At 51.8% G+C, this 20,388-nt stretch overlaps 2 protein-coding genes across 4 annotated transcripts; both read right to left on the reverse strand.

Annotated features, from left to right (window-relative positions):
* Positions 1-68: 68 nt before the first annotated feature.
* On the reverse strand, positions 69-2,698 carry LOC111076046 (ADP-ribosylation factor GTPase-activating protein 1). 2 transcript variants are annotated; one of them, XM_022369639.2, is made up of 5 exons: positions 2,124-2,694; positions 1,420-1,973; positions 1,155-1,359; positions 997-1,056; positions 69-911 (listed from the first exon to the last, which is right to left on the reverse strand). In XM_022369639.2, exons 1-5 carry the CDS (start codon positions 2,181-2,183, stop codon positions 396-398), a joined length of 1,395 nt encoding a protein of 464 aa, XP_022225331.2. In that variant the 5' UTR covers positions 2,184-2,694; the 3' UTR covers positions 69-395. The 2 variants fall into 2 exon arrangements, with proteins under 2 accessions (XP_022225331.2, XP_022225332.2); XM_022369640.2 differs by lacking the exon at positions 997-1,056 and having other exon boundaries at positions 2,124-2,698.
* Positions 2,699-7,458: 4,760 nt separating this feature from the next.
* LOC111076037 (paired box protein Pax-6) lies at positions 7,459-16,434 on the reverse strand. Of its 2 annotated transcripts, none has more exons than XM_022369622.2 (6): positions 15,845-16,434; positions 12,504-12,761; positions 10,408-10,548; positions 8,759-9,205; positions 8,506-8,690; positions 7,459-8,333 (listed from the first exon to the last, which is right to left on the reverse strand). In XM_022369622.2, the coding sequence occupies exons 1-6, from the start codon at positions 16,140-16,142 to the stop codon at positions 7,707-7,709; spliced, it is 1,956 nt and encodes a 651-aa protein (XP_022225314.2). In that variant the 5' UTR covers positions 16,143-16,434; the 3' UTR covers positions 7,459-7,706. The 2 variants fall into 2 exon arrangements, with proteins under 2 accessions (XP_022225314.2, XP_022225315.2); XM_022369623.2 differs by having other exon boundaries at positions 7,888-8,316.
* Between the last annotated feature and the right edge of the window lie 3,954 nt (positions 16,435-20,388).

Genomic DNA, 20,388 nt, shown 5'->3' on the forward strand with positions numbered 1-20,388 from the left:
GAGGCCAGGGTCACGTTTCATCTGTTTCCGTCCACGATGGCCTTAAAAATTCCAAACAAAAGTCTGAATTACAGTTGATAACATAATATGTATTATCTCTCCACTTCTGAATGTTGTTTGTTTACGATTCACTTATATTTCAGCTAAATAATTCGTTATGTAGGTCTATATAAAATTGGTCTAAACTGTGGAAATGAACGAGAATAGTTGCACTTTCTGTTTTAAAATTGGAGCATACAAGTGTTTTTTCGGGGGAATTTCTGTTAATTACATTAAATGCGCGCACAACAGCTTCTTCCTCACATCAGGATAACAAAAAAAAAGAACACAAAGAACGGAAAAATACATTGCGGTTCGGCTAAATGGATCGGTTATGGGGGACAGCAGCTCTCTATCTAATTCATTAGCAAGTTCCAGGCATCATCCTCGGCGCTTGCCTTTTCGGCCGCAGGAGCGGCCGGTTTCGATTTCACATCCAGATTGTCGAAGCCCTCGCTCAGCTTTTGCGATGTGTCCTGCAGCTTCATGTTGCGGCGAGCACTCTGCCCGCCCGACGGGGCATTCTGGTAGGAGGTCTCCGCGCTCTGGTAGTTGGACGCCTCAAAGCCGGACCAGTCGGCGTCGTGCGTTAGGCCAGCCGTGGCGCTGCCACTGTTGCTGCTTAGCTGCGTATGATACGAGCTGGAGCTGGTCAGATGCGTCTTGTTATTGGCATTCTCCTGCCAGCCACCCCAGTCGCTGTCGCTCACGCCGCTCTGCTGGCCCAAGCCTCCGGCCAGGTTCCCACCCACAGAGTTGGATCGCTGCTGATAGGGGTTGTCCTCGAAGTTGGGGTCGTTGTAGCCGCTCTGCGGCGACGAGACGCTGCTGCCCGACAAGTTATTCCAGCCTCTCTTGCCGATGTCTGTGACCTGTGAGAAAAATAAGAGGATGTTGTACGTGTTGTAGGCCTTTTGTGGGTCTAGTGTGACAAAAGGGATTGTTCTAACTACCGACCTTGAAGGCCACGTCTGTAACACCGCTCTGAACGGTTTCTAGCAAAGTGCCTTCTTTCATCTACAACCAAAACAGGGAAGAAAACAAATCAAACAAATAAAACGGAATGCAACGAAACAAAGATATCTATGGGGTGGGGTGTGCTTCAAATGACGCACCTTAGTTGATGCCAAATTGACAGTGGTAACGGCCTTCTCCTTGGCGGTGCTGGCCAACTTTGTGGCGTTCGTGGAGAACAAACTCCAGCCCGACGCCAGGGTGGAGAGAGTCGAGTCGATGAGCTCCTGAGATTGCGTTTTTGGCGGAGGCTCACGTGTGAACCCAAATCCGGCATACTTTCCGCCCTGATTCGGTGGCAAGTTCCTGCAAGACAATTTTTCATGAAATATCTGACAGCAATTATTTTCCGACTGTGGTACGTACGCTGGTCGCGTAGCGTTCTCTTCTTGGCGTTTGCTGAAAAACTCCTCTTTCTGATCCCGAAATTCCTGTGTCTGGTACTGCTGATAGCCTGGGGCGTCACTATAGCTGCCGCCTCCGTTCTGATAGCCATCGGAGGAACCGCCGTAACCTGTTGCACTGGCATGTGACTGCGAGCTCCTACTGCCGCTATTGCTGCTCTGGCTGTTGTTGCTGCCCAGCCGCGTCTCGGCCTCTTTTTGGTTCCAGCTTTTGCCTTGGGCCAGTGTCGCAATCTTGTCCCGGTACAGGGCTGCAGCCTTGGAGTTGTATCGCTGCGTTATGGGCGCTCGTTCGCTCCAGTCATCCTGATCCTCCAGGAATTCGCGTGCATTGCGGTTGCCACCCGCCTTCATCTTCTCCAGCTCAATGTCCTTCCACTTGTCCATCGTCACGGAGCGCACGAACGACAGATGCACGCCCAGGCTGCGATGCTTTCCGGAGCACTCCAGACATATCCAAATGCCGTAGGTGACCGACACCCACTGGGGATTGTGAGTGCCGCACTCGAAGCATTTCTGTGTTCAATGGCAAATATGGCTTATAAAAATAAATAAATCTACACGTGCATGTCTGTGTGTACATAGCAACATATGTATGTATGTACGTATGTACGCATGCACATATATGTATGCGAGGCGGAAGTGACTTTCGAATGGACAACTCACCGAATTATTATCTTGGGGCTTCAGCTCTTGGAGCACTCGTCTCGTCCTGGGACTGGCCATGGCAACAGAGCAGCCTACTACGTGCGACTCTTTTGTCTTCTTCGCAGCTGATAACTTTTGCTGACGCTGGCGGTGTGTACTGCCAATATTGGAAACCAAACACTCGCTTACGACTCCCCAGCCTCCGTGGACCCTTCAATACCTGTTGGTCTGCACTGCCACTTGGTTAAACACATTTAAAGTTGCGAATTTGTTTGTACAAAATCCACAGCTCGGACTTATGGTTTATTTTATTGGCAAAAAAAAATTATCGTATTCGTATTATCAATTTCGCTTCAAGCTTTTGAGTTGAACTTTTGATTGCGCCGCAAGGAGAAGGTGATGAGGTGTGACGTATGACGTCACAAAATCCGAAGCTTTCAAGCATAAAACCCACCACACTACATAACACACCATGGTATGGCTTCGCGCTCCCACGGTATAAAAAAAAAGCTTCGCCGTTTTAGTACTGGGGCCATACCTTGCCATGGCCAGAAGAAAGAAAGCAATTCACGCTCTCCCGACTCATTATTACGTTTAAATTGTGAGCACGAAAATACCCCAGAAATATACCGTACATATACTGACAAAATGCGCTGATATTCCTTAGTTTTGATATTCGATTTAATATTACTAGCTAGTTAGCCCTGTCAATCCTAAGAAAATAATTTTTTCCAATTTACGAATCAATTTTCTACTAGATTGGCTATCCAAGAGCAAAGCCTAGGCGCCGATCTCCACGGATTGGGTTGTTTAAAAATTGCTTCACTTTTCGCGTAGCAGCTGTTTTGTTGGTCCTAATAGAGATGGTCAACTCATCCAACTCCGACGATTATTGTACCAAATCCGGAGTTGGAGGAGTTGACCATCTCTATATGAAATATACTGCCCTGAAAATGTGCAGCGTTGCCGTACTCAACTACGTTAGGTATCGATATAATACTTCACTTTTCGATCATTTTTGTACTATGCCGCAATTTTTAAATTGGTTGCCTGTGTCTGTGCCTTTGGGATACAGAAAACAAAACAACTTAAATGAATATTATTTGTTAACCTCTATACTTCACTATATTTTCGAATCCAGTCATATTTATATCTACCAATCCTCGAAAATCTCTACAGATTATCCTCAATGAATAATTAGAAATGTATTAGGACGATTAGTGGCTGCCACAGAGGCAGAATTACATGCTCTCTCCTGTTGGTCTGCAGGCCGATGACGAATCGAACAAATTGTACAATATCACGCTGATCTGATTCCCATATTGATGCTATTCATGTGCCGACCAATCCGACCAAACACTGCCCGCGGATGGTAGATGGGGAGACGGGCGATGCAATGCCATTTGTGCAGCGTCATGCCGAAAAAGTTAATAAAAACAGCGATTTATCACACTCGTAACAGTAATCAATCTCCTACCGTCCTAGCCGTCTGTCGGTGGATATCGCAGACAGGGAAATTACTTACATGAGCGACTTCAATCCAAACAGACCGCGGGTGGCCCTACCTACCGCCAGTGGGAAATGGGGCGAGCGGCCCCAATTACGGGCCAAGGCGCCGCCCGAAAGATTTCCCTGCATTGCCGTGTCCGATATCCAAAATCCAATAATTCAAATCCTGGATTAGCATATAATTATGCACAATATTTCTGCAATTGGCAGGGCCTGGGACCGTACCATACCATACCAAACCATCGGCTGGCTGACTGACCATCGTTAATTCCTTTTCAATTTCCGAAATCGCGCATTTATTCAAGTCAGGCTCTTTGCTATAATTTGCGTCGCACGCCCATGCGCAGACGACTTGGGGGCGGGGCCAAGCACACACACACACACACACAAACACACACACACACACATGTGTGGGTATAATTGGAGGATGTGTTGAATTGAAAAGCCTGCCGGGTAATCCGATCGATCCAGCACAGCACGGCACAGCACAGCACACTCCCCAGATGTTGGCAGGGTTGCGTTGCCCAGTGTGGCAGTGTGGCAGGGTTCCACGGTTCCTCCTTCTGAGTTATGGAGCATGCCCGCTAAGTGAGCCGGGCGGGCACGGCTGCGCACTCGCTCAACGCTTTCAACAACTACTGCGAGGAGAGCCAAGAGGATCGCTCGCTGGTGGTGGTCTTATCAGGAGCCGAAGTGCACTCCCAACTGCCAGAAATGGCATTGCTGCGCATCCATTATCGGCTCTGTCACTGCTCTGGCCGGGGCCCCGCCCCAGACGGCCAGCCCAGCGCCACTGGGCATTTTGCACTCCTGCTCACAGGCGGCCGGGAATACCCTGAGTTATTGTGTGGATACGATCAAATTATAGGCCTGGACTTGCATTAAACTCGCATAGAAGTCGATGGGTTGTAGCTCTCTGTTGGATGGTGGATGGTGTATGGTGGATGGGCTTGGTTGGATAGTCTGCAGAGGATGCACACTTCATCATCGTTTGGGCAGTGCATCCGGTCAGTATTGATAGTCGGACGGAGCCCTTCCACTCTGTTCCTAAACATGTCAACACGTGCAAAACAATGCTCGATTCTCATTTTCGTGCAAATGAATTTGAATTTATGCAAATGAGCGGCTGCCAGGCCCGGCCAGGCCAGTCCGCCGCTGCATCCAACGATGTTCGCACGCCGCAGCCACAAAGTCTGCCCAGGCCAGGCAGGCTGGGGATCGGTGTAGGGATCGGGCTCCATTCGAATGAGAGACGCATGCGAATAAAATAAAAATCGCTGGAAATTGCACCAATTAAGTGGAAATGTATTCGGCTGTTGCTGTTGCTGGAGCTGGTGCTGGTGCTGGAGCTGGAGGGAGCAGATTGCTCTGCATTTATCAGCGATATTAAAGCGTTAAGTGAATTACTTATTCCCGTCGCCGCAGCAATGCGTTACCTTTCATGTCCTCCTCGGGTGCTGTGTGCTCTGTGCTGTGTGTCACCGCTGCCGCTGTTGTTGCTGCTGCTGCTGGCCGATGTCGATGGCCGCGATCTTGCATGCGACAATTATATGCGCGATCCGACGCCAGCCTGGCTCCCGCTCTTGCTCGCAGCAGTGCCAGTCGCAGGACCAGAGAAGGAAGGCGGCATCTATCAGAGCACGTCGGATGGCAGAGGGGGGGGCTCGGCTCTGCTCGACGCGGTCCTATGCCATGTAGTGATCGCTACTGAAGACGCTTTTGCCATTCCGCCGTTGCGGCTGGTCGGTCGCTGATCGATTCAAGCCCAATCGATCCGCAGCATCATGCAACCGCGCACAGCTCTCGGCCAAGAGTCGCAGTGCCAGTGCCAGTGCCGGGTATCAGGGAAGAGGCAGAAGCAGAGGCAGAGGCAGAGGTTGAGGTCTCTCCTTAGCTTAACAAATCGTGCCAAATAACACAACATAATGACAACAAAGCAGACGACAGGGATAGCAACGACTGCGACTGCGACTGCAACAGACGTTGTTGTCCACTTGGCTGCCTTTTGGCCCTGTCTCTGAATGTGGCTCTGTCTTTGGCTCTGCGACTGCTTCTGTCGGTGATTGCCATTTCAAGATTTTGCCACTCACACACACACACGGGGCAGCGTACCGTGGGGATGGCGAAAATTAAGAGATATTTATAATAAGCACGAAAACCACTTAATACTAACGCCTTTGGCAATTAACAGGTACAGGCTCCGCTCCAGCAAGGATGATTCCTCTCTCTCCATCTCTTTCTCTTTCGATTTGCATTCTTATTAAGTATTTACACTCAAAATTAAACATATTCTCCATCGATATGTGCAATACATAAACAAATGAAGTTAAACAAGAGGGACATTTGGATGTTCATATTTAATCTCTTCCGGGCGGAATTCTTAAACATTTGCACATGTAACTAAGGCTAAATTCGGAGGCTCTTATATATGTGATTTAAGCTACAACTTTTAAATTTTATAAAGTATATTCTACCGTATATTTATTTACTTGTTTGCGGACTTGTTTTTGAGCCACCTGATATAGTAATCCGATCTGGACGGTTCCGATTGAAGTAAAACGAAGGCTCTGGCGCAAGAGCCAGATAGTTCTTAGAACTGAGCAACTAGTTTGCAGAGCAGCAGATATATTTGAAAGACTGAATCCAAGGGAATGTTGATGCGAACCCAGAATATAATTTACATTTCTTCGCATTATTCCCATGGTAGAAAATCGACAAATCGTTTAGCCCAATTGTTACATTTCAGAGATCTAATAGCATCGCCGCCAACTATCAGGGGATACTCTTCTCTTGTCCATTCAAAAGCCGAGATCAGAAGCTGCACAAAGCGCCAGAGCTGCTGTTGCCTGCAAAGCAATCCAAGTGAAAGCCACTCCATGCGGCGGCCTGTCTCCACCTCCAGCTTCACGTATAGAGGAGTGGAGTGGAGCACAATGTACACTGTTTCGACGACTCATCAAAAGCCCCAGGTACGGGGTTTTAATTGTTTTTGCATTCTCTTGGCAAGCAGTCAAAGGCAGGCAGGCAAAGGCAGGCGTATGTATTTCTTTCATCATCACGCATCGAAATCGACGCTGGAGTTGACGCCTTCGCTGGCTCATTACAATCAATAATATATGGTGGCGCAGGGTTCGTTCGATTGATTCCTTTCCCCCTCAGTTATTTGGGCATCGATCGATCGGACAGTGAGTGTGGATATTGTGTGTGGATATTGGTGGAGGCGCTGTGCTGCTGGGGATCGAACACTGTTAAGCGAACGATTATAGAAGTGGTTTTCTGATTTGACAGGCGTTAAATTAAAATTTAATTCGGCCATCTATATAATTATAGTGATCCATCCGAGCATACACATTGACGACAAAAACGAGGACGGCGACGACTTCTCAGCGCATGTAATTAAAGCCACATTAATCACCCGGCTCCAGGCCCAGCTTGCAGCTCCCAGTTCCCAGTTCTCCAACTCTCCAGCCTCAGATCGGTTGGGTCGGTCGGTCGGTCGGTCAGTCCGAATAAGATGCCAGGTACTCGAGTTTGAGCTGTGGAGCCTTTGCCTCTGTGCCACTGCCACTGCCTCTGTGCTGCCTGTCTCCTCTCAATGCTTTTGGTAGCCACAAAATTGTCAGATTTGTCCACTTGAGTTATTTTCGAATGCGCGTTGTGTTGCCTGGCCCCCGGGCTCCCCTTTCTCTCACACTCTCACCCTCTCTCTCACCCTTCAGTGACGAAGGAGGGTGTCATCTTCTGAATTCCCAACCAATTATACGAAACTCGTGAGAATTTATCGCACGCATGTCATCGTATTGTATAGATTCGGTTCTGTTCTGTTCCGTTCCGTTTGGATCGGTTCGGATCGGTTCGGTTTTATTTGTACTCAGCACGCGGTTAGGGTCAGAGATACAAACTCGTACAAACTGAATAAATTAAGTAAAAATTGCACTAAATATTCTCTCCATTTAAAGCGATAGGAAGAGCACTCACACACACACACACACACAGAGAGCGCTTCGGTTCTTTCTTCCCATGGCTCCGATGGATCATCACTCTGTGGGATGGGATTGGATGGGCCAATATGCGTTGCATGTGCGGATAGCTCTATGCCGCCTCCTCTGCGTCTCCCTCTGCATCGTGTTGCTCCACGTTGATCTCCTCCTCCTCCTGCTCCTGCTGCTGCTCCTCTGGATCCATATCCAGGGGTCCAATCGGATTCATCTGCGGCGTGGCCATGTACTTGGCTATGTACTGGCGAGCAAAGTTCAGGGCGAAGGCTGCCGCCGAGGCCTGGGGTATGGGCATCGGCATGTGCATCGACATGGGCATGGACATGGGCATGGGCATGGGCATCGGCATGGGCAGGCTGCGGAACGCACTGTGCTCACCGCCCATTGATAATGGAGCTGATGCTGTGGGTGAGGCAGGAGCTGCTGTTGCCGGAGCTTCCACCTCGAGGATGTTGTTGCTGGGGCAGCTGCTGGGGCAGCTGCTGGGGCTGCTGTTGCTGCGGATGTGGCTGGTGTTGTAGGGATGCCGATGGATGCCCGGATACGCGTGTTGCTCCAGCGGCTTTTGGGCACCAGGCTCGGGCATCGAGGCAACTGGCGCTGGTCCCCCGGCAGGCGTGGGCGGCGTTGGCGATGTGGAGGTCGATGTCGAGTCGCGCTGCTTGATCAAGTTGACCCGCTGGTGGCGCCGCCATTTCGCTCGTCTGTTGGAAAACCAAACCTAATTGATCAATCGACGGAGAGACAATTTGTTAGTTGATAAAGAAAGAGTGGCTGGGGTGTGTCTCTATGTCTGTCTGTCTGTCTGTCTGCGTGTCTATCTGTCTGTGTGTTCGCTTCTGATTCGATGTGGTTAGTAGGCAATGACGGAACGGAAACGGAAGGGGACTCACCTGCACCCGCGCCTCGCTCAGCGCGGTCCTGCCAGCCAGCTTCTCGCGGGTGCTCACACACGGATAGTGCGACTTCTCGAACTCCCTCTCCAGTTCGTCCAGCTGCTCGGGGCTGAAGGTTGTGCGGTTGCGGCGGAACTTCGGCTGATCGCTGTCCTGCGACTCGCTGTCCTCCCCCTCGATATCTGCCAACGGGAGTGAGTCCTTTACTCGGGGGATGCCACACTGGGGAGTGCCCGTGTTTACCACTCACCAATCACACGGTTGGCCTCCGCATCCAGCTCCGGGGAGCGGCTGCTCCTGCTCTCCCTGCTCCTGCTCTCCCTGCTGCCCGACTCCGGCGAGAGGGCCGGCAAGGAGAGACGTCCACTGCCCGCACTGCTCTCCCCGCAGGCGCTGCCGCTGTTCGTGTTGTGGGAGTTGGCATTGGAATGGGAATGGGAATTGGAATTGGCGTCGCTGCCGTAGCTGCTGCTGCCGCCGGGAGGAGCTCCGCCGGCGGGCAGGGGCACAGCGCCCCACAGCGGATGGTGGCCGGGCCACGTGGGAAAGCTCGTGTACGGATGTGGGTGCGTCGGATGCATCGCATAGCCGTAGCTGGCGGCACGGGCGAACTCCGCTGCGGCGCGCTCGGCGGCGCGGTTGCGCAGAATGCGATTGATGCTGCTCACCGACGGGGCGGTGGCATTCGTGCAGACACCTGCCACAGAAAGAGCAAAGGAGGAGGCCAGCAATGAAAGCACCGGATGCTGCACGTCATGACCCGCCCGTGACCCCAAACAAATGAGCCCAAAGATTGACTGTAATGAGCGGGCCGACAAGCCGACGAGCCGACGAGCCGGCCATTCGCGATTTGAATCAGCCTCTCTCTGGTCCGAGGTTGGAGCAGCGTCCAGCGTCCAGCGCCAGTTCCAGTTCCGCCTGTGTGTTCGTGCGTCTCATGTGAGAGATGGCTATCGGAACGATTCATTGCCCCGAGCGATCTGAACTGACTGCCTATGTCCACTGCCCACAGGCGACTGTCAACTGCCGTCAACTGCTGGCTGCTGGCTGCTGTTTGCTGGCTGTTGGCTGTTGGCTTTGCTTCGATTGCTGGGATTGCTGGTTAGTGGTTAGTGGACTCCCATTCTGATTATCGTTCCCTTGCAGACGGACTGGACTGGACTGGACCCCGAAATGAGTGACACAAATGTGAGCACATTTACATATCAATCGACATCGACATCGACGTGGAGTGGAGTGGGTTGGAGTCTCCCCCCCACTCCCCGTCTTGAACGATACGGAACGGAACGGATGTTCATAAATTAGCCAATCGATAAATCTAAATCTACGCCACTGAAACAATATATTCTTACAACATTAAATGAGCCTCGCTCGGGGACTAAAACTGGGCCTGGGACTGGGACTGCGACTGCGACTGTGCTATCCGATTGCGGATAAATCGCAAAGCATTCGCATTACGAGCACCATAAACACATCAATCCCGACCGATGCCTGATGCCTGATGGCTGATCTTTTGATGCTGCTGCTGCTGCTGCTGCTGCTGCTCCAACTGCTGCTGCTTCTGGTTCTGTCAGTGGTTCTCCCCAACGCTGCTGAAGAAGCGCGTAAACCTGCACTGCCCGCCCAAAGACAGACCCAGAAGCCAGAGACCACAGAGTCCACAGTCAGAGCAGGACGCACAGCAAGACAAGAGGACGGACTCCACTCGACTCGACTCCTCTTGTCGCGACCGTTGTCATTTGTTGTGCAATTTCGCTTTCGGGGGTTCCCTGTCAGTTAATTAGCTCAGCTACTCTCATTGTGTCCCCTCCCTGGCAGCAGGCAGGACTCCACTCCACTCCACTCCACTCCAGGATTGCCGATCATCTCTGGCCCTATTGTTCCGCATCCGAATCTTACCTTCGCTGATCAGTCGCTCGCGTATTTCCCACGCGAAAATCGTTGGATTCTCGCGCTTGTACTGCTCGATCTTGGAGACAACCGTTGGGGTGGCCACCTTCGGCTTGGAGCCGCCGATGAGGCCCGGTGGTCGCAGAGTGCCTGCAAAGGGAGAGTTTACTTTATATATATTATATATTATATATGTATGTTTGCCCTCCACGGGGGTTGTATAGCCATTCTAATCATTTCGCTGGCGGCATTGGCGCATTGTGCGACTCGCATAATTCTCACATTGTTCGCGCTGCCTCCGCGCTGCCTGCCCGTGTGGGCGTTACGAGCGGGTCAAAAGCCCTACGGCAGCATTGCATTGTCTACTATATGGGTTCGAGCTGCCTGCTACCTGACTGACTGCCCTGCCCTGCCCAGCTCAGCCCCACTGCCACTAACTAGCTAGACAATTAAGTCGGGGAACGGGAGCCGCCATCCATTCAGCGGCGCGCTAATTTGAATATTTGACAAACATCAGCGCCGCAAGCTCCGCTCCCAGAGACTCGAACTCCAAGTGGGACTGGGGACTGCGGACTGGGGACTCAGTCGCAGCCTCGACGCAGCTCAAATGATAATTCGTCGGAAGCGGTTGACAGGCGCGCGCGTTTATCTTGTAAATTGAGCAGCGAAGCTACACTGGGAGAAAACCCCTCCCCCATGCAGGGGGCAGGGGATGCTTACTGTAAGCTAAACCTGTATTACTTCTGGTAAAGGGTGAGTGGGGGGACTGGGACGATGTCCAGTAACATTTTCAACTGGTTGTCGCTGCTTTCTTTCAGTGTGGGTATTGTAGGCACTTGGCTTATTGCACAAAACGGAAATTATTTGCACAATTTGAATGGCTAAAATGGAAGTGACTCGCACCCGCAAATGTGCATACATATGTACACAAATACATACATACATACATATGTAGATGTATATTGAATGCTGTGATTTTGAGGCCACGCTAATGAATATTTGTGAATGGGCCGAGTGGCGGCCGATTCATTCATCACACCACTTTGTGGCACACACTATCAATGATGCTGCACCTGTCAGGTGGGAATCTTGGCTGGAATTTCGTTATTTGAGGCATTTCATTGCGTTGGATTTCGTTTGTTTGGAGGATGGTGGCTATATCATAGCTTTTATGGAGCAATTAATTTGGTGTCTCATTATTATAATATAATCAGAGCCCAAAGGGAATGAAATTGGAGGGACGCGGCTGTTTACTCTGCTAAACAATATCCACAGGCTTGAACTGAAGGATAAAGGGATGAGGATAAACTCTGAGTAGCCGCCAAATACGATAATGAAAATAGTTGCGAGTATATTCTTCTGCCTTTTCTTGGTCTTACGAGTATGCTCATAATTATATCATCTAGAATTTCTGTTTCGCATGGAGAAATACTGCAGAAGGCGAACGAAGTTCTTCTCCATTTTCCCACTAATGTAATCTTTTTTGTTGAATTTCCTGGCACCTGCAACCAATTCGAATACAATTTTAGAGTCCTAAAAAGAGCTTACAAAAATCTGCGTAGCATGGCAGATAGATTTAAAAGTGATGCCCGTTTTGGCTCTGAATTTGAAGAGTCTGAAGCTCAAAAATCTAGATAAGAAGAGCCCCCCCACCCGTTGAGTTTGAAGGGAAATTAGCTGCTAGGAGTGCACAGCGCTTGGTGGCTAATTGAAAATGACATGGTCAAGTGTCGCACTCGCAGGTGGCAACAGGTGTGCGGCTGCTGAAGACGCAGGCCCCAGTTCTGATTGTGGATATCGCTGGAGTAGAGATTGGGAGTAGAGAGTGGGGTGGTGTGGTGCCCCTGCCCAGCTGCTACTGGGGGGAGGCAAGGCGATGGCCAATCGATTTGTCGTGTTTACGTGACCCCAGCAACGGAGCCCAAGCCAATCGATTGGGACGCTTGGGTCGCTAATGCGGCGGGACACATGGCAATTGCATTTGGGGCGCGTGTTTTGTGGTCCCGCCAAATCGGTTATGCCAAATGGGACCCGGATGACGCCGTTGATTGCATTGGCTAGGCCCTGCCTCCGTCCCCCCCATTTGCCCCCTGCCCACTGCTTACCTAGCAGCTTGGAGACGGCTCCTTGCTGGGAGAGCATGTGCTGCGCCAGATCGTATCCTCGCAGTCCGAAGCGGGACAGTTCCAGCAGGCGGTGCTGCGAGGCCAAAGCGTTCAGATTGGTGGCAGTGGCGGTGGCCGTTGCTGCAGGTGCGTTTCCGTTTCCCCCGCAGAAGAGCCCGCCCACCATGGTGGGAGCGGGTGGTGTTCCCTGGGCCATCATTGGCGCGGATGGGCTGAGGCTGTGCGGCTGTGTGAGGACTGCAATGGGAAGCAAACAAAAGGAAATAAGTATACGGAAAGGGACAACAGAGAGCGCGAGAGAGGGATTGGGGGGGGGTTGGTCGAAAATCATTAAATGTCAATTGGAATTTAAACGAAGCTGTTGCCGGCATTCCGCGCGTGACACAGAAACACCAAGAAATTTGTAGCGCGATCAGCGAGCGACACTCGAGAGGAGTCTGCAGTCTGCAGTCTGTTGGCTGTTGGCTGTGGACTGTTGGCTGTGCACTGTGATGTGGTGTCGGGAGATGAGACAATGAGATGGTTGGACAAATTTCGGCTTGCTGGGTTGATCGACGACGTCAAAGCTAAAGTTCGACTCAAACTCAGAGTCAGAGCTGGAGCTGGAGCTGCAACTGAAGCTGAAGCTGGAGAGTTGTGGACCGCCGGACGGTGGCGGAAGTGTCAGCGTTTATGGGCATAATGGACGCGGTGTGGTCCATTAGTGGACCGGCTGCTGCTGCGGCTGCTGCAGAATCACTGGCAGCAACGACATCGACTGCCGGCGATTGCAGTTGGAATTTATGGAATTCCTGACGTTCTGCAGACGCTGGCAATTTGTTGCCGATCCTCGGTCGGTCCTCTTCGGATTGGACCCGGATCGGAGATCGGAGATCGGATCGCCTGTCACTGTGCTGCCAGCAATTGGCATTGCCATTCCTCAGATGTAGAAGCTTTTATGTTCGTTTTGACATTTTATCTGATCGCGAGAACTGCACACATTTTAACACCTCTTTTTTGGAGCGATCCAGCTCCCTGTGTGTGGCCACAGACAGTCGTCGGTCGTCAGTTGCCAGTCGCCAGTTGCAAGTGCCTCCAGCCGCCTGGTATGCTCTTTCTTGGACCGATTGGGCGGCTCCGATCAGGAGCAGGAGCAGGAGCACTAATTAAGCCCATGCAGATGCGGCGACCCCACTTGCTCGTACGCTTAGTTCCAGTCTTCAGTCTTCAGTCGCCAGTTGCAGTTGCAGTCTGCGGTGCTGGACAATTTGTTGCATTCGCATGTTGCACCAATTGTTGTGGTCGCAGCTATGGCTATGGCTATGGCTATGGCTATGGCTATGCTTGATTTATGCCGCGCGCAGCATCAGCAGCAGCTGGAGACTTGGACTGGAACTGGGAGCAGAGCAGGATCGACCGATGATTTACTACGTTAGTGGCAATGCGACAGCTCCGACTGCCCCGACGCGCCTCAGTCAATTGCAAAAGCGGCTTAAAATCGCGGCCACTGCACTGCTCCCGTGCAGAGTCTCCCCTTCCACGGAGAAGCTCCAGATGTTGGTTGCCACCGAACGACGCGCTCGCACTCGCAGTGGCACGTCACCGTGCGACTTATAACAAGAAGCGATGCCGATGACGATGACGATCGGGTTCGGGAATCGGGAACGAATCGCGCTCCCCACAAGTGAAGTGATGATCGCCTCGGAATTCAATTGATAGTTTGATTTATTGCTACCGGTAGGTTTTTGCTCAGCTCCCTCCCGGCACTGCATATAAATTAAAGTGCTGGCTCGCTTTTTATGTGTGGCTCCCATCCATGTCGCATGCCCCAGCCCCAGCCCCAGCCTCATCCTCGAGCCCCACGTCTCGTCTCGCTTGCTGCTCGCTGATCTTGTTTGTCGCGCGCAGCGCTTTACTCGTCGTCTAAGGCTTCTGGTTTTCATTGCCGCTCTATGCTGAATCTGGGGGCATTTCCCTACGCTGGGGGGAACCTGCTGCTGAGCCTATGGCACCTCTAACTAGGCAGCACTCTGTGCAGATCGGGATAATCCCATCAGTGATCGGTCTGAAGGACTGCACATCGAAATGTGTGAAGCTCGAATGTAGTCTATTAGGGTTTAATATCGGATGTCATAGTAAATGGGGGAGAGTCATATCCAAGGAATATGTATGTGTAATTTCTTGCTTAATTCGTTATACATAAAGAGTAAGTAAAGGGAGTAATCATGGTTCTCCTGAAGATCTAAAGTCTCTTCGTAAGTTGATGGAAATCGTAAATTTTCGTGCAATTTTCGCTGTAAGTTTGTCGGAGGCAAATCCATAATTGTCGCTGTCTCGTTCCGTTGAGACATGTGGGGGAACGTAACATAACGATCCAGGGCACTATAGTCTCCGCTTAGTCGCTGAACTGGCGACTCCTCCGAGGCCCTCTCCGGCTCCTCGAAAATCATCGTGCACACCTTTTATACGCTTGGCTTTCTAAGAATAATGCCAATACACGCACCACGTAACCCGAGAGCCCTAAGTATGGTTTCTGCCCTATGCTTAAACTTCAATGTATGTACATGTACCCAGCCCTGGCCCCGTCCCCGTGCCTTTCCCTAAGCTCAGGCTGTTGATGCCCCACCATATGTGTCTGTGTGTGTGTCTCTCTCTCTCCCTCTCCCTCTCTGTCTTTGTCTGTGTCTGTGTCTCTCTGCCCCCGTTCCTGAGCTCTTTTATAATTATTTATTTATTGTGCAACTTCCAACACCTTCTAGAGACAAGTCAAAGCTTTGGCCCGCTGCCCGCACCAATGCCTGCCCCCCCTGCCTGACCATCCCGGACTGCGGACAGCGGGACTGCGGGACTGCGGGACTGTGAGTAGCCCCTCGATGGCCGCCACGACATGAACTAATTTTATTTGACAACCCATACTTGTGCAAAGCAAATTGCCACTGATGTGCGAAAGACCAAAACAGTTGCCAGTTGTGTCTCCTGTCCGTTGAGTATGTTTAGGTATGCATATATATATATATATATATATATATATTGTGGCTGCCGCTGCGATGCTGTTGTGAAATTTCCAAATCATTGCACTTTCCAGCAGGCATTTGCCTAGTGGCAGTGCCAGTGGCAGTGCCAGTCGCAGTGGCTGGCCTTTGTCTTTGCCTTTGCCTTTGTCTTAAACTGTTTCTGTTGCTGCTTGCACGGGGCCCCCGTATCCCTGTCACTTCACGGAATTTCACCCCAAAATTCGCAGTGCCCTGGAGCGTGCAACGCGGCGAAGGAGGAGGAGGAGGAGGAGTAGGAGAGGGGACTCTGAAACGGGTGCATCATTTTACCACCTCACCACCACTCACCTGTGGGTGCGGCTGTGGGCGAAACGGGCGTCATTGCCGTCGGCTGGCCACCGCTACCGGCCAGAAGATGGACGTGCGACGGCATTGGCATTGGCATTGGCATTGGCACCGCTGTCATGGCTAGGGAGACGCTGGGCGACGCACTGGCACCCGTCGGCATAATGGCTCCCGGAGATTCAGGGCCTCCTCTGGGCGGTGCAGCTGAAGCTGAAGCTGAAGCAGAAGCTGTGATGGCGTTGGCACCGTTTGTGGGAGTCCTCGTTGGGGCTGGCGTTGTGCTCGTCGCTGTTGTAGCCATGCCCAGCGCGCCAGAACTGTGTGATCTCTGGTGGGTGGGGGGAAGAGCTGTCTGGAAGTCTGTCCACGTCAGTCATGCAGCAGCAGCAGAAGCAGCAGCAGCAGCAGCAGGTGGCATCTTCAGCTGGGAAGCCAATGGGAAATTAGAAAATTTGTTTTTCCGACGGCCCTTCGCAGCTCGTCGGCGTGTCGTGTCGTGGCTCTCTCCGAAAACAGAAAAACGAACGAAGCGAACGAAACGCGAACCGGAACCGTCGCCGACGCGCGCTCACTCACGCCGACTGGGATTGTGAGCAAGCTGGCTGTGGCTGTGGCCTGGCCCCAGCCGAGACTTACTTTGCTTGCCCCTGCCTGTGTCTCTGGGCGAAGGTGGAGCGGGGATGGGCTGCTGTTGTGGGGCTGTATTCTGGTTTGCTTGTGGTTGTGGTTGTGGTTGAGCACCGAGCTGAGCAGGCGAGCGAGCATTGGAAAGGGGATACCATACCATACCATACCCAGTGGATACTGTGGTGGTGGCGTGTGTGAGTGTGTGAGTGTGTGCGTGTGAATCCGAGTGAGAGTGCGCATTTGAGCGCTTTGCGGAGTGAGAGTGCGCTCTTTGAGCAGAAACAGTGCAGGCAGGCAGGCGGTCAGGCGGGCGGGCAGGGCAGGGCAGCCAGACAGAGATGCAGTTGTAAAAGTTCAATAATTAATTAGCCCCACATTCGGGCTCATTCTGGTGCATTGTTGTTTGTCAAACTTTCCACCCCCCAAAAGGCGCTGCCAGTTGGGCTTACTAGTTTTTTGCAGTGAGCCAACGGTGGAGCAACGGTATCGGTATTTGCTCATGCAAAAAGCGCATTAGGGTGGACATTCTGCTGGCAAGGCCGGAGGAAAACCAATGAATCCGCGCACTCAATCCTCCTTGCAAGAAAGAGACAGTAAGAAAGAGAGAGAGACAGAGAGAGAGAGAGCAGTAAAAGCCTGCGCACAACTCTGCAAGAAGCGCGAGGAACAGAGAGAGTGGGAGAGTGGGAGAGAGGAGAGAGAGAGAGAGATGCAGTTGCAGTGGCAGTCGGAGCCAGCTGTGTGGTGGTGGTGGGGGGGGGGTACCAGCTAATTGATTTACTTGTCCGCAGCCACCCCACTCCCCACTGAAGAGGATGCAAAATGGTCGACCGACACTGGTTGGCTGTGGATGCGGCGTCGATGTGAATGGATGAAGTGGTGCATGGTCGTAGGGGGTAGGGGGGTCGATGTAATGGCTGCCAAGTGGCTCTCTCGGTGTCGATGACAGTGTCGGAAGCTCTGCTTTGTTTTGGCAGAGCCGAGCAATGGCTCTAACCGCAGGCGCCGTCGCCAAGTGCGGAACCACCACATGGAGGCGTCACTGGAGTCAGTCAGGGAGAGGCAGGTAATTGGCGGGGACACTCACGCGTGTCCACCTGTCTGGTGGGGTGGGGCGGGGGGCGTGCCACCCAGCGCTGATAATGGGGAATAATCAATTTTAATGGGCTATAATCCGCCAGCAGCGCAGAATAACAATGATCACCCACCCAACCCACTCGATACTAGCCGATTGAGAGGTGAACTTTTGCAGCCAGCGGAATGAATGCTCCACCGCACGCCAAACGACAGAGACAGGGACAGAGTCACACGAGTCGCCCCAGCCAACACGCTCCCGTACACACACACACACACACACACACACACAGTTGTTGACGCAGTCCCAATAATTTATTTATTTATTGGATAAAAGACTAAGCAAGAGGCGCTTTCCACTAAAAATATTTAGTCGTCGGTGGGCAGAGCGGGGAGACATTCGACTCATGTGATATAAGACCCGTTAATACGTTAATGTGTGCGCCGATTGAGTTCCACTCGAAACTGGAGACGGAAAAACTCTCTGAGAGGCGGGACCAAGTGCGCTCGTTCCTCACAGCGCTCTCCCGCTGTCGTGCGCAGCCGCAGCACTAGTCGTCTCGCTCGCACGCACTGGCATGAGCGAGCCAATGAGCAGCTGCATTCACAGCTCAAAGCGGATAGATTCTGTCAACGACTCAAGGCCCGAGCGGGGTGTGGACTGAAGGGAGGTTGGTCGCTGTGCGAGCCGATAGCCAGTCTTTGCACTATCAGCCGCGCTCCCCCCTAATGATTGATTTCGGCCTCCATGATTGATTAGATTAATAACGCGGCTAATTAAACACTTATCGCTAACAGACACACAAAAACACACACACACACATGCAGAAGCCGTGGGCGAACGGAACCGAACCCCATCTGCAGCCCGCCGGCAACAAATTACGCCCGCTTCTAATTGCGTTTCGTGCAGCATTTTTCGGGCCAGGGCCAGGGATAGGGATGGGCGCATTAATTATGGCCGCCCCCGGCCAACGCCTGTCGGCCGCCATTATTCCTGTGGCAAAGTTCGTAGCCAGATAGCGATCTAGTATCTACATGCATTCCACATGGAGGCACCCAACCCAGTCCCAGTCCCAGTCCCAGTCCCAGTCCCAAAGTTCAATCCCAAACCAAAAACCAAGCCCTGTGCCTGTGCCGTGCATATTTGTGGTAGCCACGCTTCCTGTTTTTGTTTGTTTACCCCTCTGCTGTCTGCCGCCTGCCGTCAGCCGGCTGCTGTCCGTTTGTCCGTCTGCTGTGTCCGCTGTCCGGCTGAAAATATTCCAAACAATGTAGACAAGAAGTGCCCCAGGGCGGAGTTTTTGTGCCTACAGTTAGCGACGCGGTGGTGTTTACCCACATGTAGGCATATGCATATGCTGATTTCCACCGCCAGGGAAAAGAAGGGGGGGATCCCATGGGTGTGGGTGTGGGCACTGGCCGACCTACCACCACTTGGTGAACCGTAAAAAGTAAACGTCTGGGCAGTTATAAACCCCCCACCCACAAACAAAAGAGAAGAGCGGCCATCGGAATTTCTGAATGCCAGTAAACAAATACAAAATAGCTTTCTGGCCCGGCTTTCTCCACAGGCTTTCCTCCAGGAGACATTCATACGAGTACATACATACATACCTTGTACATACTCCCTTTGGGTCTTGGCCCTGGCTGGCGGAAATACGCTCTAGTTTCTGTTTTTGTAGATCGGAAATGTTTAGCGCTTGCTCAGAATGATTAAGGTGTCGCTTTTTGTCTGGCGGCTCTGCTGGCTCTGGCTCCATGGCTCCATGGCTCCATGGCTCCAGCAACATGTTCCATTTGCATACAAATAGATATTCCCCAGATTTTGCAGAGTAATGCCGGAAGCCGGCTCCGAGTCGCGCTCCGACTCATTGCGAACGGAGCAGCAGATCGATTAGTCCATTGGTAGCCTCAGTTGAAGTTTTGTCTGTTGTATCTTACACCTCTCACACCGCTCACAGCTCCTAAAATAAACTCGATTTGGATATATGATTTGGCCCCTGAATCTCGGAAGTTCTCCTGGAAAAGTTCGCAGTGGAACTCTATCTCTGGGTCACAGACTGAGTTAGAGTATATTTTCCCTTTAGGTAGGGAGCATTTTAGCATAAGTTTTCCATAATAATAGTGGAATAATATTTTGTACATTTCTCAAACTTCATTCACAAATAAATGTACCCACGACCAGTAGTATTTATGCCTAATTACTCTATAAATACTGGGCATACTATCGGAGATTGAATATTTATTTCGGTGTATTTCTCACACCCGTATCCACCCGTATCCAAGCCAACTCAGAGTCCGGCTTATCCACAATCTCTGACAAATGCAGCCGGGCGGCACAAAGCAAGCTGAGCTCAAGCTACGCTCCTCCACGACTACTTATAGTCACTTCACTTTCTAATCGATCAGTATTCATCTGTCACTCGAGTGGAGCCACCGAAAGTGGGGTTATGTTTGCGCATACCTGGATCAGCAATACGATCGAGAAGCGGAGAGAGACACCGAGGGAGAGAGAGAGTGAGAGAGAGAGAGGGGGTGAGCTCATGTCCATCAATATCGCAGCGAGCACGCACTCATCAGAGGACCCTCGCCAGTCCCCCCCTGCCCATGGGCGAAATGCAATGATTAACTTCTCGCCGAAGCTAAATTAAGTAAGTTTTTACTGGCCGGGCCGGGCCTGGCCTGCCGATGGGGCACTGAGGAGTGTCAACCGTCGCCGCCGCTGCTGCTGCTGCTGCTGCTGCATGCTGCAACACCGACAAGAGCAAATTTGCAGCTGAACAGGGGGTAGGGGTAGGGGTATGGGGTATGGGGCGGCATTGCGTGTCTGGGACGGGACTGGGGCC

Source organism: Drosophila obscura, unplaced genomic scaffold, assembly GCF_018151105.1.
Source record: "Drosophila obscura isolate BZ-5 IFL unplaced genomic scaffold, ASM1815110v1 contig_170, whole genome shotgun sequence".
Taxonomy (NCBI): domain Eukaryota; kingdom Metazoa; phylum Arthropoda; class Insecta; order Diptera; family Drosophilidae; genus Drosophila; species Drosophila obscura.

What these genes read in the sequence shown, in the direction of transcription:
- LOC111076046 (XM_022369639.2), bottom strand. Translation starts at nt 2,183, where the DNA reads ATGGCCAGTCCCAGGACGAGACGAGTGCTCCAAGAGCTGAAGCCCCAA. An exon ending in GAGAACGCTACGCGACCAGC is followed by an intron (nt 1,360 to 1,419) that starts GTACGTACCACA and finishes ATTGTCTTGCAG; the next exon opens with GAACTTGCCACCGAATCAGG. An exon ending in TTACAGACGTGGCCTTCAAG is followed by an intron (nt 912 to 996) that starts GTCGGTAGTTAG and finishes TTTTTCTCACAG; the next exon opens with GTCACAGACATCGGCAAGAG.
- LOC111076037 (XM_022369622.2), bottom strand. Translation starts at nt 16,142, where the DNA reads ATGGCTACAACAGCGACGAGCACAACGCCAGCCCCAACGAGGACTCCC. An exon ending in GCCCACAGCCGCACCCACAG is followed by an intron (nt 12,762 to 15,844) that starts GTGAGTGGTGGT and finishes TTCCCATTGCAG; the next exon opens with TCCTCACACAGCCGCACAGC. An exon ending in GGAGGCCAACCGTGTGATTG is followed by an intron (nt 8,691 to 8,758) that starts GTGAGTGGTAAA and finishes TCCCGTTGGCAG; the next exon opens with ATATCGAGGGGGAGGACAGC.